Below are 16,465 nucleotides of genomic sequence, written 5' to 3' on the forward strand. Positions count from 1 at the left end.
CCGCGCGGCCCAAAAAAGCCCTGGCAACACCGGGCCCCCCCAGCTAGTTATTTATAAACGGTGTCTGAATGTGCTTCAATAGCATGACATCACATCCGGGGTAATTATATGCACATTTGTAGTGTATATGTGCAACTGTTAAAATATAGACTAAAACATTTTGCCTCGCTGCGCTGTGCAACCTACATTTTCCGTGCTGGCTACTTTGCTGTGCTCGCACCCTGTGTCTCTATGGATTCGCTCTAGAAAATATGATCACCCTTGTGCAATTACAGTGAGACAGGCTCATATGGACATTTACATTATAGATGGAAAAAGTTGACAGGATGTGAATGTAGACAAACACTATTTCATCTCTGGTGCTGCACACAGATACGTCAGAGAATATGGTCACACTCTTCTGTCTTCATGATGCCGTTTCTCCCAGTCTCTACTTCTCCCTTTTTTTCCCCCCTGCTCCTCTTTCCTTAACTCTTTGCTTTTTTTCTTCTTGCCTTTCAGATGGGAGGTGAGGAGTTGTGTGGCAAGGAAAGGAATCACCAACAATTGCAGGCTGAACTTAGGGTGGGGTCTGGGAAAATGTAGGCTTCAGCACCTCTCTTAGCTACCTCCTCAAATCATTCATGCTTCTCGCCACTCCAAAAACATCCCTATCCCGTCACTCCACTCACCACCCCACTCCCTACCATAGCACAGCACAGGATGAATTCCTGCCAATTTCTAGGAGTGGATGTTGGACCCAAGAGCTCCTTTCCGTGCACTGTTCTGATTACTGTTGAACCAGAAGCAGTTCGGATAGGTCCGATGTCCACTTCTAGAAATTGGCAGGGATTCAAACATCACAGAATCACAGAATCACAGAAACCCCCCAGTGCAGATAGAGGCCATTTCGGCCCATCGAGCCTGCACCGACACATCCCACCCGATCCCCGTAACCCCATAACCCCATGTATTTAATCCCCCTAACACTAAGGGTCAATTTATCATAGCCAATCAACCTAACTCGCACATCTTTGGACTGTGCTGTGCGGAGATCACTCCACAATGTACCACCTCTGGCAATGCGAAGCTAGTGAAAGGCATTTCTGTGGCATATCCCGATTGCTACGTGAAAGTGGAGATCCTTGAAACAGTTGCCTATTTGAGACACACAACCTTACATGACTGAATATTTTGAACTTCTAAATTTTTGCTCCCAGTTTTTAAAATAAATAGGATTGAACTCTGCCATCTTCTTGGAGACTACAAAATACCATTTCATAGAAATAGGGTGGGGCATTAATGGGATATGAATCTCTCAAGGGGGGGGGTGGGGTGCTCAGCAAATACAGTTTAGGAACCTCTGGTCTAGACCATACCCTTCTCACATGCCCATCATTCCAGTTCCAAGGCATGTGATGTGATCTAATCCAAGCACACAGCTAAATAAAGCAGCTATGTTACCAGGCATATCTTTTGCTTCTTTGCAAAGCACACTATTGAGAACTGAGGACAATTACCATCTACCACGCAAAGCCTAGTGACTTTATAGCTTTTCAAGTGGGGAATACAATGTTAAATATTTTAAAATCAGCCACAATATTCATAGACACTTTATAATAGATTGAAAAATATACCTAGATTGGAATTATTTCTTTGAGCTTCAAGTATAAATCCAATCAGGAATTTCCCATTAGAAAGCAAAGCTGAATTCCTTCTGAAACAAAATGAACAGTAGAGTAGCCAGTTTAAAAAGGTCTTCTGGTAATCAGCTACATTCCTGCCTTTTCTGAGTAGTCTTTATTACATGGTGTAATTAATCCTGTAGCCAAAAAACCCTCTTACTCGTGTGTGTGAATCACTTTAGGGCTCAAAAAACAAAGCAATATTCAAAAAGGCATCAAATTCCCAAGACGGATTATGCTGCCATAGAATTTCCCAATTTTAGGAAAAAAACGGTCTTGGCTGTTCTCAAACATTCACAATCAGAGCAATGAACTACATTTTATGACATGAACATGTATTTTTTTCTGGCTGGAACAGGAAGGGAAATATAGCAATGCTATCATTTTATTTAAATTCATTCACGGGATGTGGACGTCGTCGACAAGGCCAGCATTTATTGCCCATCTGTAATTGCCCTCGAGAAGCTGCCTTCTTGAATACACAGTGGCTTGCAATGCCATTTCAGGAGGACAGTTAAAAGTCAACCACATTGCTGTGGTTCTAGGGTCACATATAGGTCAGATCGGGCAAGGACGGCAGATTGCCTTCCCTAAAGGACATTAGTGAACCAGATGGGTTTTTGCGACAATCCAGTAGTTCATGGTCACCATTGCCGATACTAGCTTTTTAATTCCAGATTTATTTAATTAACTGAATTTAAATTAGCCAGCTACCGTGGTGAGATTTGAACTCACGTCTCCGGATTAGTCCAGGCCTCTGGATTACTAGTCCAGTAACATAACTACAATGCTACCATACTCACAGTATATTGCAACATGGATTTCAGATCCGTCCTCTAAACTGGCCACAATCCTACCCCCAGCATATTTCTCCTGATTCAACAAGTTGTTGGTTTCATGTTTGTTCTGCTTTGAACTACTGGCAATATAATTTGCAGGTGGCTCCTCTGCCGCATTAGTGTTCCTAAAACCTTCCCTTGTTATAGGATATACTATAATTGTGCCAGGAGCACAATCATTCTTTCCAGAACTAAGTGAATATTGCTTCATCCAACAGCTGTCCAAAGGTTACAATATAATTTGTTACAGGTTCATATATTGTCTTTGTTATAGTGGATTCTGAGAGGACTTGCATTTATAAAGCATGTTTCACATCCTCAAGATGGCTCAAAAGTACCTCACAGCTAAATGAACTGCTTTTTGAAGTGCAGTCACTTGTGTAGCAAACAGCAGCCAATTTGCACAATAAAGTCTGAATTCAGTTGTGTCCTTTTTTCTTATTCAGCTTCTTGCAATACGATGCACTTGCACAATGTTTCAGGCAATTTTATTGTCATGAATTGAAACTTTGATGTACAACATCGGTGAGAGGCGATGGGAAAGCAACCAGGCCTCTCTGCCAATATGAAATCAATTGAGAGGTGTGTGTGTGTGTAAGAGAAAAAAAATTAGGCAATCTCATTTGCTACCATTCTGAGTTGAAGACTTTCAACTATTACGATAACTTCAAAAGTGACAGAACAATGTGCATTTCACCTAGAAGTAACAAAAATATCCCTCCCCTTGTAAAAGAATTTGAAACATTCGCTATCTTCATGGACTGCTTAGCAGGTTTACCCATCCTACAGCTCAGCTGCAGACCACAAGGGTTTCCAAATCTCAGCTATCAGTAGTAGGAGCACTGCATTTGACGGCTGGTCCTGGTTTAGGGACAGGAAAATCACTAGCTACCCAATCTTGCCAGATTCCTGCTGGATAGCAATCAGAAATGCGTGCCTGTGGACATTAGATGAGGGCAGTACAGGATAAGGTTAGCCTACTGGCACTCCCTACTGTGAGTCACTTGTGTACAATGGCCACTTGGATTCACAAGTGACTTTCAATAGCACAACCAGTGCCTATACAACTGAATCCAAAAAGGAGTCCAATGCCTTCCTGAGAGGAGGAAGAGTGTGTAGTTAATCATGCTGTGAATTTTCACCTTAAGATGCTTACTTCAATAGCCCAGTTTGTACCTGGTAACATAGATGAGGCAGTCACAATATTAGTATCATTCATCTCCCCTGGGCCCAGGAATTTCCCTGTCTGCCACAGGGAAAGTCAGCGCCAGAATCCTCCTCAATCGCCTTCTCCCAGTGGCCAAAGAGCTCCTCCCAGAGTCGCAATGCGGATTCCGCCCACTAAGGGGCATAATGGATATGATCTTCACCACACGTCAATTACAAGAGAAATGCAGGGAACAGCACCAACCGCTGTACATGGCCTTCTTTGATCTCACAAAGGCCTTCGACACTGTCAACCGTGAGGGATTACGGAGTGGCCTCCTCAAATTCGGCTGCCCTCAAAAGTTTGTCACCATCCTCCGCCTGCTTCACGACGACATGCAAGCCGTGATCCTGACCAACGGTTCCACCACTACCCAATTCACGTACGAACCGGGGTCAAGCAAGGCTGTCTCATCGCACCAACGCTCTTCCTTGCTGCAATGCTCCATCTCACCCTCAGTAAGCTCCCCACTGGAGTGGAGCTAATTTACAGAACAAACTGGCAACTGTTCAACCTCCGTCGCCTCCAGTCCAGATCCAAGGTCGTCCCATCCTCTGTCGTTGAATTACAGTACGCAGACGACGCTTGCGTCTGCGCTCACTCGGAGGTCGAACTCCAAACCATCGTCAACACCTTCACCGAAGCGTACGAGAGCATGGGCCTTACACTAAACATCCGTAAAGACAAAGGTCCTCTATCAACCTGCCCCCGCCACACAGTACTGCCCCCCGATTATCAAAATCCACGACAAGGCCTTGGACAACATGGACCACTTTCCATACGTCGGGAGACTACTGTCAACAAGGGCAGACGTCGATGACGAAGTTCAACACCGCCTTCAGCGTGCCAGTGCAGCCGTCGGTCGCCTGAGGAAGAGAGTGTTTGAAGACCAGGACCTCAAATCCGGCACTAAGCTCATGGTCTACAGAGCAGCAGTGATACCCGCCCTGCTGTATGACTCAGACATGGACCACGTACAGCAGGCACCTCAAAGTACTGGAGAGGTACCACCAATGCTGCCTCCGCAAGATCCTGCAAATCCATTGGCCGGATAGGCGCACCGACGTCAGTGTTCTTGCTCAGGCCAACATCGAAGCTTTGACCACGCTCATTCAGCTCCGATGGACGGGTCACATTGTCAGCATGCCCGATACAAGACTCCCAAAACAAGCGCTCTACTCAGAGCTCCGGCACGGCAAGAGCGCCCCAGGTGGGCAGAGGAAACGCTTCAAGGACACCCTCAAAGCCCCCTTGAAAAAGTGTAACATCCCCACCGACACCTGGGAATCCCTGGCCCAAGACCAAACAAAGTGGAGGAGAAGCATCTAGGAAGGCGCCGAACACCGAGTCTCTTCACCGGGAGCAAGCGGAAGCCAAGTGCAAGGAGCGCACGTCAACCCAAGCACCCTATCCACCCGCGACAGAGACTGTAGGTCCCACAGTGGACTCATCAGTCACCTGCGAACTCATTTTTAATGTGGAAGCAAGTCATCCTCGGTTCCGAGGGACTGCCTAAGAGAAAAGAGCATCATTCAGTACATCATATACTTTGTCCTCCCACACTTCTCCCCTCCCCGTCCTTGAAGGGGTGGACTCTTGCTGGGGTACAGTACTACAGGCTCCTGCCACTCTCCAGTACCTCATCTAACTAGCTTTTGTTCATACATGAGCAGGAGCACGAGTGTTAGCAACCCAAGCTCAGAATGAGGATCAAATTTGGGGCTTTCTTGTCTGTATGGTTTAATTGTTCATGGAGTTGCAAATTTGCCAACCTTCACCTTCAAAAGAAAAACTTTCCTACGGCAATCAAAAAGTCATCCCGACAAAACAATGAATTAAGAAAATTATACATTAACATAACTTTGCTTTCAGTTTGTTAAAACCGAAAATAGCCCCTGTAAAGTAGATTTTGGAAGGTTAATCGTCACCAGTACACAGTGCGATAACCTTAATCCAGCATATAGCATTAACAAAGCTGCTGGAGTGTCAAGATTACTAAACTAGCAGCATGAGGAGTTAAAACAGTTATAAATACAGGTACTTGAATGCACAGATTACAGAAGTAGCACTAATACCCTCCTACTTCCTTCCCCCACATTTTTTTTCCCAAAAAGGTAAATTCCATATGGACTGCTTTATGTGGATAAAATAATTTCCCCTCAACAGATCTGTACAAAACACTCAACTAAAAATATATGAATAACTAACATCTATGGAAATGTCTCTTCAAGATCAAGGGCAGCTTAATGGCTCAATTTTGCATTCAACTGTGAAGGAACGGCACTTGCCGTTCATCTCACTGACGGACTTTACGCGGGCTCGCCAGTGGAGATTTCCACCAATCCGCCATCTTTTCCAGCGCAGCGCCTGAACAGAGCAACCAACAGCAAGGCTCTTCAACCAGATTAAAGTATCCTCACTCAGACACGCAGAGTCCAAACCAGGAAAAATAAATTAGATTTAAATGTAGAAAAAGCAAAATACAGATGGGATTAAGGCAGAGAGATAAAAAGAGACAAAAAAAAGTTTTAAAAAATTAATTTTCTTCCGAGGGAAAGAGACTCCACAATTGTAAAATTATTTTTTCAGGGACAGAGCGTTTTTTCAGCAGTAATTAACACTCACTTACTCCTGAATGCACCAGCCCTAACTTTATCAACTGTTTTTAATGCGGAACTAGTGGGTAAGTACCCCAAGTTCACACCGTTGCAGTGATTTCAGTGCAGTCTATTGGCGAGGACTGCAACAGCACACCCTGTGGAGGAACAGAGTATCTGACAGCAACTTCTGGACTTGCGTATTTAACTGCACATGCGAGAACGCCAGAAGTTGCTGTCAGATTTACCCTGCAATAACGGCGATATTAAAAATCTGTGTCTGTAATATAGTAGATCGCCTGCAATGTTGCCAATTGCTCCACACTAGCCAAGAGACACAGATAAGTCAAATCCTCAAAAGGACTCACAATGCAGTTTTTCAAGAAACAACTTTTAGCTTTTTTCCCCTTTTGATTGAAAAGAGATCTCCTCTGTAACCTGATCCTAATCTCTTCTCTGCTCTGACTAAGCAATGGGACAGAAATCAACTAATGTTTTTCAAAAACCAATGGAAGCCTTTCTTTTCCATCCAGTTCTAAATATCATTTCACATGGTCCTTGCTAGGGAACAAATGGTGACCCATGTCCCCGTCACCCATAAAATAGGAAATGTTTAACAGCATTTAGTCACCTTTCTTTCCAAAACTCAGTGAAATAATGACATCAAGTAATGAGATATATATACAGGCAGGTTTACATAATGAGTTTCATTACTTGGCGAGTGAAGCAAGTCTATTTAAAAAATCTTTTTCATCACAAATTTTCTTCACTCCCAACCTTCTAACTCCTTTCTGGGTATTGATGCCAGGTATCTTCCAGTACCTTGCCCAAGTGACCATTCTTCACAAGTGAGTTTAGAAGGTGAATGTCTTGAGGTTATTCAGGGGGAGGGGGGGGGGGGGGAAAGAGAGGGTCATAACCAAGCTCAAACTTGACTTCATTCAATTTCCACATGTGCGCTTTTTTTTAAATAAAAAGATGGGGTCACTGGGAACTCAAGAGCAGAAAACCAAACCAATTTTCACCTCCCCAACCAGAAGGCAAAACGTAGCACCCCTAATGTCACCTTAGCTAAAATCCATTAACTCAGCAAAGACCCAGAATCTAGCCTGGTCTATATGGTTCAATACTCACTCACTGAACCAGCTGAGTCATTGGAGAAACACTCAACAGACCATTTGAAGTTCTAGTTAGAAAACATTAAACCCAAAAAGTGATAGTGATCACTTGGAAAAAAATACCAAAGGGTTTCTGGCAATTATGGAACTGCAATGCAACGCAAATCAACGTCTTCAAGGAAAGGGGAGAAAATTGGGGGCGGTGGGAGGAACAGCCCTAACAAAATTAAATTTACTACCAAAGTGCAATTTCTCGATTATTTTTTTGAGGCGTTCGCTGGGTACCTGGCACCCAAACAAATGCATCATTATGTGCGCCACACAGGTGAAGTTTCTGTTTGGCCGATAGAGTGCACACTTTCTCCCCATTAGGACACAATCCCATTACACAAACCCACTGAACTGTGTGCGCAAAGATACTGCAGTAGTTTAACCAGCTAAAACTATACAGCTTCCGAGAAGAGCGCACTGGCAAGATTCCCACTGGTACTCCAGCTAGGACCACATTACCTGTTAAGAGCACAGGCTTGCAGATTATCTAGGTCGAGTGGTATAGCCCTCCCAAGTCCCATTAATGAGTCAGGGTGCCTGGCCAATTATCAATACAGAATACTATGGACCAGCATATCTCTGGTATAGGATTATAAATCTGCCAAATGGTTTATTACCCTCCAAAATCAGGGGTGTCACCCCTGAGCCAACTGAATCCCAAAGTGACCGAGTTTACCTAGTCACTAGCAGCTCAGTATTTTCTTGATAATTGGGTGGTAATGTTCCTGGCAGTTTGGAAAAAGGGTCATTAATGTTTTAGTTCTTTAACAGACATCAGTGAAGCATGTATTAAGCATTGCCGAATTGGCTTGACTGCATCTGGAATTTTTTTCCAATCTTCATTTCAGACAAATTAATTTGGCACCTGCCATTTTTTGATCTACCTATAATGTGTCTATCCAACTTCTACCTTAATAGGATCCATCTAGCAGATCTACTTACACAACAAAGTTGTTTTAGATTCTCTTGCTGGCATCTATGATCTGCCATTCTATGGTCATAGTCACCATTTTGTGTTACTCACCCTCAACTAACTTTTGTAAAACACCCAGTCTCCATTACCTTTTGAAAGTTTAAGAGAGACCAAGAAGAGTTTACAGTTATTTCTAACTTCTTCATTCAGCCACTATGTTTTGGTTTTCTGTCAGACATCTAGGACTTCTTTTGTACATGCCTCAAAACAGTCTTAGAAACCATTTCCTCCACCCTCTCCATTTTCTAATCCCTTTTATATCATGGAACCCTCCCTTGAACTCAGAGCTTTTCTCCTTCATGCAAATAAAGGCACTACAAAATATGGATCAGAAGGTCCTAGGGTCAGTTCTCAAGCTGTGCCGAGCTCTCAGCCAAAACAGGAGGTTTAGCCAAACAATTGCTTAACTCATTTTCCCCTCTACCCTGAACTAGGAAGAGGGAAAAAGGAATTACATAGAAACATAGAAGATAGGAGCAGGAGCAGGCCATTCGGCCCTTCGAGCCTGCTCCGCCATTCAACGAAGTCATGGCTGATCATCCAAACCCTAGCACCCGGTCCCTACACAGACAGCCATCCCACCCAAGCCCTATCCCCGTAACCCCACGTATTTAATCCCCCCTAACACTAAGGGCCAATTTTTATCATGGCCAATCAACCTAACCCGCACATCTTTGGACTGTGGGAGGAAACCCACGCAAACACGGGGAGAATGTGCAAACTCCACACAGACAGTCACCCGAGGCTGGATTTGAACCCGGGTCCCTGGCGCTGTGAGGCAACAGTGCTAACCACTATGCCACCGTGCTGCCACGAGTTAGGCAGGGTTCTGTTGATCAGGCCTGGCTGTAATGCAGAGGCATCGCCTGCCAGCATTCACTATTCAAACTCACTAGTATATCCATTTGGGTTACGACTGGAGGACTACAGCACCCATAGAATTTGAACTTTCAGGAGAGGGGGGAAATAAAACTGGAAGAATTCCCACCACATCGCACAAAATCTGATCTTCAATATCAGATTCTGTAGATTGAAAGGGAAACAGTTTGGACAAATACCCCTCAAAGGTGCTTTTTCATATTAAAAAAAGTACAATTAATTTAACCTTTAGGACTTCAGCTCACGATCTAGATCAATAGTCCAGTGTCGTAGTACTGAGGACTTTCTGCATTGTCAGAGGTAACCCACTTTGGATGAGAGGTTAACCAGAGACCCCATGTCCCTGTTCAGGTGGACATTATAGATTCCATGACATTTCTCAAAAGACAGCTCTCCCAATGTCTTAGCCAATATTCTTCCCTCAGCCAAAACCATAATAAAAAAATTAACTGGTCATTCAATCAAATGTTTGGGAGCTCATGCGCTGTGCAAACTCGCAATTTTCTACATGACAGTGATTGTACTTCAGAAAGTAACTTGTGTGAAGCACTTAAGATATTTCTCTGATACAAAGCACTATATAAATACCAGTCTTTCTTACAAAAAATTCTAAATTTGAACTATCACGATGCCAAAGAGACCTGTCTTTGCAGGCTACACAGCTGGAAGAGACCCCTCTGCTGATCACCTGAAGCAGGTGGCTCTCCTTCAGGGACTCAGCACCATTGCCAGCACCTCAGTCCTGATCGAAGCATTTTAAAACAGTATTAGAAAATTCATTCCCGACTGAATGTCGTTCCCCACTTAAAGGAATGAGGGATGTCCATTAATGGGCCAAGAAAGGCTAGCTTGTTCTGGCTTAGAGACTTTCCAAGGGAAATCAATCAAAACCAAATACCCACACAGCAGCCAAGCCGACCCGCTGGAGCACATCGGCCGGCAGCTCCTCAGTGGGAAGAATTCCAACTGGGAGGAGGGGAGCCGAACATGGCGGCCAGAGGCCGACCCGTGAAGAGAGAGAAGTAGGCCCCGGGCCGTGGAGCCGGCGACGGTGAAGAGGCCGCATTGGAGCATTCACATCCCGACGATGTGTTCGGCGAGTCGGGCAGAGGAGCGCAGCGCAACGAGCAGCAGCAGCAGACTCACGACACGCTGCAGCACGTCGGCCGGCAGCTCCATTTCGGGTAACTCGCAGTCCGGATGGGAGGGGGGGAGCCGGGCATGGTGGCCAGAGCGGGAGAAGCAGGCCACCACACGTGGAGGAGGCTGCGGTGAAGAGGACGACGGAGCGGCTGAGGGACATCATGCTCCCACTGCACGGGAAGCCATTGTATTGACTCTGAACGCGGCGCTGTATGTATAGCTGACGCGTCCCTACGGGGAACAAGCATTCCATTGTACTTGTTACATATGGCAAATAAACCTAATCTGAATTTGAAATATGTAAAATTTGTAAATCTAAAATATTCAGTAATAGCACAGAGTTTGTGATTTTCCTCACACACGATTTATACAGGAATATAGCTCACCGGTAACACTTTCGTTGTATAAGAACCCTACAGTTCAACCACTGGCATCTGTGTGGATGTAGCATTCATGGGATTTTTCGGTCACGCTTGAAAGAAATACAGTTTAAAGTCATTATTTAATGACAAAAACTCCAGGCTCCAGTTGGCTTGTATTTAATACACAGGATGTTCTTCCATTATACACTTCATAGCACCAGCTTGTTTCATCCAAAGAGTAAAGACTAGTTTCCATGGGAATTGAATCTTAACATACTGCAGATTGTTAGCAATATTACGAGAGAGGGAGAGAGAGAGAGAGAGAGAGAGAATCCTGTTAGGACAGAGATGAAAATGTTCTTTTTGGGTCATGAACATAGATCTAAAATCAACAGTGCAGACTAAAAGGACCACCTTGCCTGCATTCCTGGTTTAGAACATGCATGATCAGGGCTAGTAGTTTACTGGGACTGGGCAAAGTCAAATTCTATTTTTAGTACGTGGGATTAAATGATTTTCCAAGATTTTTCTCAGTGTTTCCATCCATTTTTTCCCCTAAGAAAACCACACACCAGTGGCCTTCAGCACGATTAATAACGGTGATAAATCACTTGTAGGACAAATAGATTGCAGAAGAACCTTCTGTGTCTGCAATACACACGTAATCCTAAAACTACATCTCAGACATCAGAGCAGCCTGGTGATGCAATAAACTGGTCTGTAAAGTTAGTTCAAAATTCCTGAAATAGTGAGTTCAGAACCACAGGTAGAACACCTTTGGAGGTCCTATGCCAAAGGAATAGACTTCTGCATGGGAAATAGGAAAAATATCAGAAGGGTGTCAAACACTCCATGGCCATGCACCTCAGAGAAGCCAAATGAAACAATTGGTCTGTCAGAGGCAGAAGAGGAGCTTCTGTTTTTATTGCCAACAGTGAAAGAAAACATAAAACGGAGGACAGATTACTAATGACAGTACACCACCACCTAAATAATGCACGCAAGATTAGATACCATTTTGTACAGGATGTTGGGAAAGAAGTTTTGCATTTATATAGCGCCTTTCGTGACCTCAAATCATCCCAAAGCACTTTACAGCCAATGAAGTACTTTTGAAATGTAATCACTGCTGTAATGTACGCAGCAGCCACTCTGCGCACAGCAAGGACCCACAAACAGAAATGTGATAATGACCAGATAATCTGTTTTTAGCGATGTTGATTGAGGAATCTGTTTTTAGCTCTTGGATGTGGGATAAATATTGGCCAGGACACCGGGGATAACTCCCCTGCTCTTCTTTGAAATAGTGCCATGGGATCTTTTACGCCCACCTGAGAGAGCAGATGTGGCCTCGGTTTAAGATCGCATCCGAAAGATTGTCGGGCAAGTTTCACCAGACATTCCATATAATGCTGAAGTTCTTAATATGCCAAAGCTCTGGCATATTAAGAACTTCAGCATTCAGATAAGGTTATTACCTTATCTTTGGTTTTCATGTTTGGTCGATAAGATTTTAAAAGAAATTCCACTAGGTTCCAACTCAGTTTACTTGTGACTCATTCACGGAAAGTCACAATAAAACGTTTTGTAATTCAAATTTAAAAAAAATTGGCACATGACAAAACGTGGGATGTAATTTGCGTTAGTGAAGTTATAAAAATACAACTAGGATATCAAACATTTTGAATCAGGAGTGTGAATGGGTCTATTACCATTCCCACAGATGCAGCCATTAAGGCTCCCTGCTATTCCCACCAAGAAGTGCTTTTGAGAATGAGAGAAGGCAACTTTTTCCAGCTATTTTGCTCAACCCAGCCGAGTTTTCCCCTCCCTCCTATTCCTACCCCACGATAAATGTCAGTTGAATCTGAGACCCAAGCTCAGGTATCCTACAAAGTGCAACTGAGCTTTAATGGAAGTAGCTTCCACACGACTGTTAAAAATTATACTCGAGATTGCTTTTTGTATGTTGTGTGGCAATCCAGATCTATACATTGTATTATTCTGAACCACTTCTCATGACATAATTCCATCAGCATGTGTGCTGAAGCATGAGTAAGGCACAGTGTGCCCTTCCCCTTATACAGCAAATGGAACATTGCCAGGCCAGAAATGAGTCCAAGAATGCTCAGCATTCAATCCTTAGGTTTGTCTCACCCATAATTTCTGTGCACTGATCAAAGGAATGTTTTACATCATTAGCAGCTAAAAAAAATGATCTCACATACTGAAGACATTAGCATTTAAGACTCCTGTGCACACGACTGAAATAGGAAAAAGTCACGAGCGAAAGGCTGGAGATAAACAAAAATACAATGGAACTTGTTTTCAGATTCTCGTGGCACTTTTATTTAAAAATTGGCTAAGCCCAGAATGGGAACACAACATATGCTACAGCAAAGCTATCCTACTGGTTGAAGTCTAGCTGCAGCACAATAGGACTGGAATGACTGTTACAGTAGGTGAGACACAAATCTGAACACAACTCAAAAGCTAACCTTTTGGTAAATTTTCTCCGTCTATCATAATTGTTGAGAATATCATAACTTACAGTAACAGATTTCCAATTAGACAGCATGTACAGTACTGCTGTATTTTGTACCCAACATAGCACAATGACTAGGAGACCACAAGAGGTTTACAACAAAAATAAACTAAATTATGGGGCAGAGGTATTAGTGGAAAAGGCTCCTGTTACTAATTACTATCTAGTAACTGCTGCTGGAAGTTTGCATGTGTAGGCATTGAGCTGAGTTATGATGTACCTCAGACAAATGTGCTGCTGACATTCACCAACTACGTTCAAACATGAAGAATGGCCACATGGAGGGGCGGGATGGGAAGGAAGAAAGAGAGGGACCCAAGGTCCCTCTTGGAACCAAACCACAGCGAGGGGTTAATAGCTTCAGGGAAGGGAGAGGAAGTTGACGGGGGGGGAAAATAACTGTCAATTATTAGCAGAGAGCTGCAAAGGCTCCTCAAGAATATGGTCACAATGCCCCATTATTTTCCCCCAAAATTGTACTTGCTCAAAAGTAGCGGGAAAAACTAAACGGCACAGGAAGACTTTCACTATTCAACACAATCTAGCAAGGGAGCACAAATCAAAACCAGAACACTTTGTGAAGAAATAGATGAGTAAATATTTTACATTAAATGTTTAATGGTGAAAGGCCTACCCCAAATACATACAGAACTGACTTTTTAATAAAGCTAGAAATAAAATTGATTTAAATTCCCTTAATCTGTTGGATGAAAATCAAATCTCAGTACAAAACACCAGTTACTGCCTTTAATTACAAATACAACTCTCTTACAGTCCCCCATATCCTTGCATGTCTAATTATTTCCCTTTAAAGACAATAATTTAAAAAAAATTGAACACAAAATCCTCAAGCCAGCATTTTAATTGGACTCTATACTATGCTTAAGTCAGGTGCATCAACAGACTCAATTCTGAATCCTTCACACTGGTCACTTTAAGATGCTTAGCAGGGAACTATGGGTCAACTTTTACTTGGATATTCACTTAAGTGCCCTCAGTCAACCAATGAAACTTGTGACACTGGTGAACTAGCAGGATTATGCCTCAATTTTTCAAGGATTATTGAAAACAGTAGTTGCTACACTACATTAAATGTTTAAGATATACATATTTTTGACTAGTGCTCAATACTCTCTCAATTTGTACCTTATGAAACAGTTATAATCAAGTGTTTCCATACTTGAACTAACACTCTATAACTGCAAAACATGGAGCCAACCTTCCTGATCAACATTCATTCTAGTTTTGTGCAGAGAAGAGCAGTTGAAGAAGTATTCTTGAACTCTCAAAATACACTTGCAATTTTTGGCAACACTACCAAAAGGTAGTAAAGGTGCTTTCAGCAAAGTTCATTTGTAGAACACCAAAGAAAATTTTTCTGCTGAGTAATTGAAAAATTTACAAAGCAGAGGAAGTTTTTAAAAGAGAGTATGTTACAATAGATAATGCTGAAAGAGCAAGTATCTATTTTATTTTAAGGATTGGTAGCGCCACCCCAAAAATCAGACACCAGGTACAGCAGTGTTAAGGAGCACATTTTTCAACCCATTTTTTGAAAATTAAAACTTAACCTCCTGCATCAACACACAACAATCTCCATGCTAATTACTAACTGATATCCATTACAGTACTGTGAAGCAATACAAGCTATTTCTCCAGAGGTAGCTAATTGCAATTAATATTTCAGTCCAATGGTGTTATAATACAAACTGCAAAAGTACAAAACTCAAACAGGTCATCAATCTACAGAAATTTGGTGGAAATATAGTCATTTCTGAACAAACCTACCATAAACCTGGGGACATCACAGTTTTTAATTATTTTATCTTTATATAAACGATATATCAAAGACCAACAGAAAAGTGTGTCCTTTTAGTAGTAATAAATTTTGATCATAGCAAATAGGTAGCAACATAGGTTAACTGCAAGCCAAAAGCAATAAACCAGCACTTATTACAGACTTCCAGAGATTTTCACAACCGTAGACACATTTTGGAACGCCTCCTCTTTCTGTTACCAAATGTTACGGAGACCCCAGCTCTCCTCCCAGCAGCCATGTCCCCAAATACCCTGCTCCAGCTCCCCTTACACCACAGCAAGCTTTTCACTCGACATTACCTAAACCCCGGACCCTCCTTGGAACTTTTCGAAGGCGACGTCGCATTTGCCCTTTTATTAAACAGCTTCTGCAGCAGGGTCGGAGCCATTTTGTACCATTTTACTGGTACAAAATAAAATCATTCGGCAGCATTGTAGATAAAAGTTAAACAACTCCATCTAGACACTCACTGTCATGTGACTGGCGCTCGGCTGCCAGCCGCAGCGCGCGCTCCCATTGGACACCGCCCCGACCGCGACCAACTTTCTCATTGGACGCGGCCTCGGCGCTACGCTTGCTGATTGGACAGAAGCGGACAAATGGGTGCGTTGTCATTGGACCGAACCCGAACGCCCCACGCGTCCTACAATCGCAGTCATTGGATACCAGGGCGTTCGGAAGCACGACTTCCACACGTGGCTTCTGAAACACGAACGGCTCGGGCGAAGGTCCAGCTTCATGATGAGCTGTTTTAGTGTTCGTGCTGCTGGGATCTACTTACATGTTAACCAAGTGCATATGAACCATAATGCAGCAAACAACTGGCACTGAGTTGCCAAGCAGTAGTTAAGTGCACTGTAGCTACAAATAGTAAAAGGATAGTGAAAGGAAGGGTGGGCTCAAAAAGGGACCTCTTGTGGAGGCAGAGGACATGGCTCAGGTACTAAATGAGTACTTTGCATCTGTCTTCACTAATGAAGAGGATGCTGCCAATGTCATAGTAAAGGAATAGGTAGAAGATAAATTGGATGGATTAAAATAGATAAAGAGGAGTTACTTAAAAGTTTGGTAGCACACAAAGTAGAAAAGTCAACCGGTCCAGATGGGATGCATCATAGGTTGCTGAGGTAAGTAAGGGTGGAAATTGCGGAGGCTCTGGCCATAATTTTCCAGTCCTCCTTGGATATGGGAATGGTGCCAGATGACTGGAGGATTGCAAATGTTTCACCCCTGTTGAAAAAAGGGGAGAGGGATAAACCTGGCAACAG

General features: G+C 43.2%; 2 protein-coding genes across 15 annotated transcripts in view; one reads left to right on the plus strand and one right to left on the minus strand.

Moving 5' to 3' along the window:
- The window catches only part of LOC147122779 (folliculin-interacting protein 2-like), a 98,781-nt gene extending 83,036 nt beyond the window's left edge, over positions 1–15,745 (minus strand). For 3 of the 4 annotated variants that reach the window (XR_015081605.1, XM_086010665.1, XM_086010657.1), the window contains exon 1: positions 15,497–15,661. Coding sequence is in view for 2 of the 4 variants with exons in the window: in XM_086010665.1 (XP_085866791.1) it covers positions 15,497–15,585 (89 nt within the window). In the remaining 2 variants the exon portion in view is untranslated. The other variant, XM_086010673.1, reaches the window with a different exon arrangement.
- Positions 1–16,465, plus strand: part of rapgef2b (Rap guanine nucleotide exchange factor 2b) — a 1,083,630-nt gene that overhangs the window by 740,098 nt on the left and 327,067 nt on the right. The window lies entirely within an intron of this gene.

This window comes from Somniosus microcephalus, chromosome 2 (assembly GCF_052327205.1).
Source record: "Somniosus microcephalus isolate GS21.2 chromosome 2, FLI_Smic_1.0, whole genome shotgun sequence".
Lineage (NCBI taxonomy): Eukaryota > Metazoa > Chordata > Chondrichthyes > Squaliformes > Somniosidae > Somniosus > Somniosus microcephalus.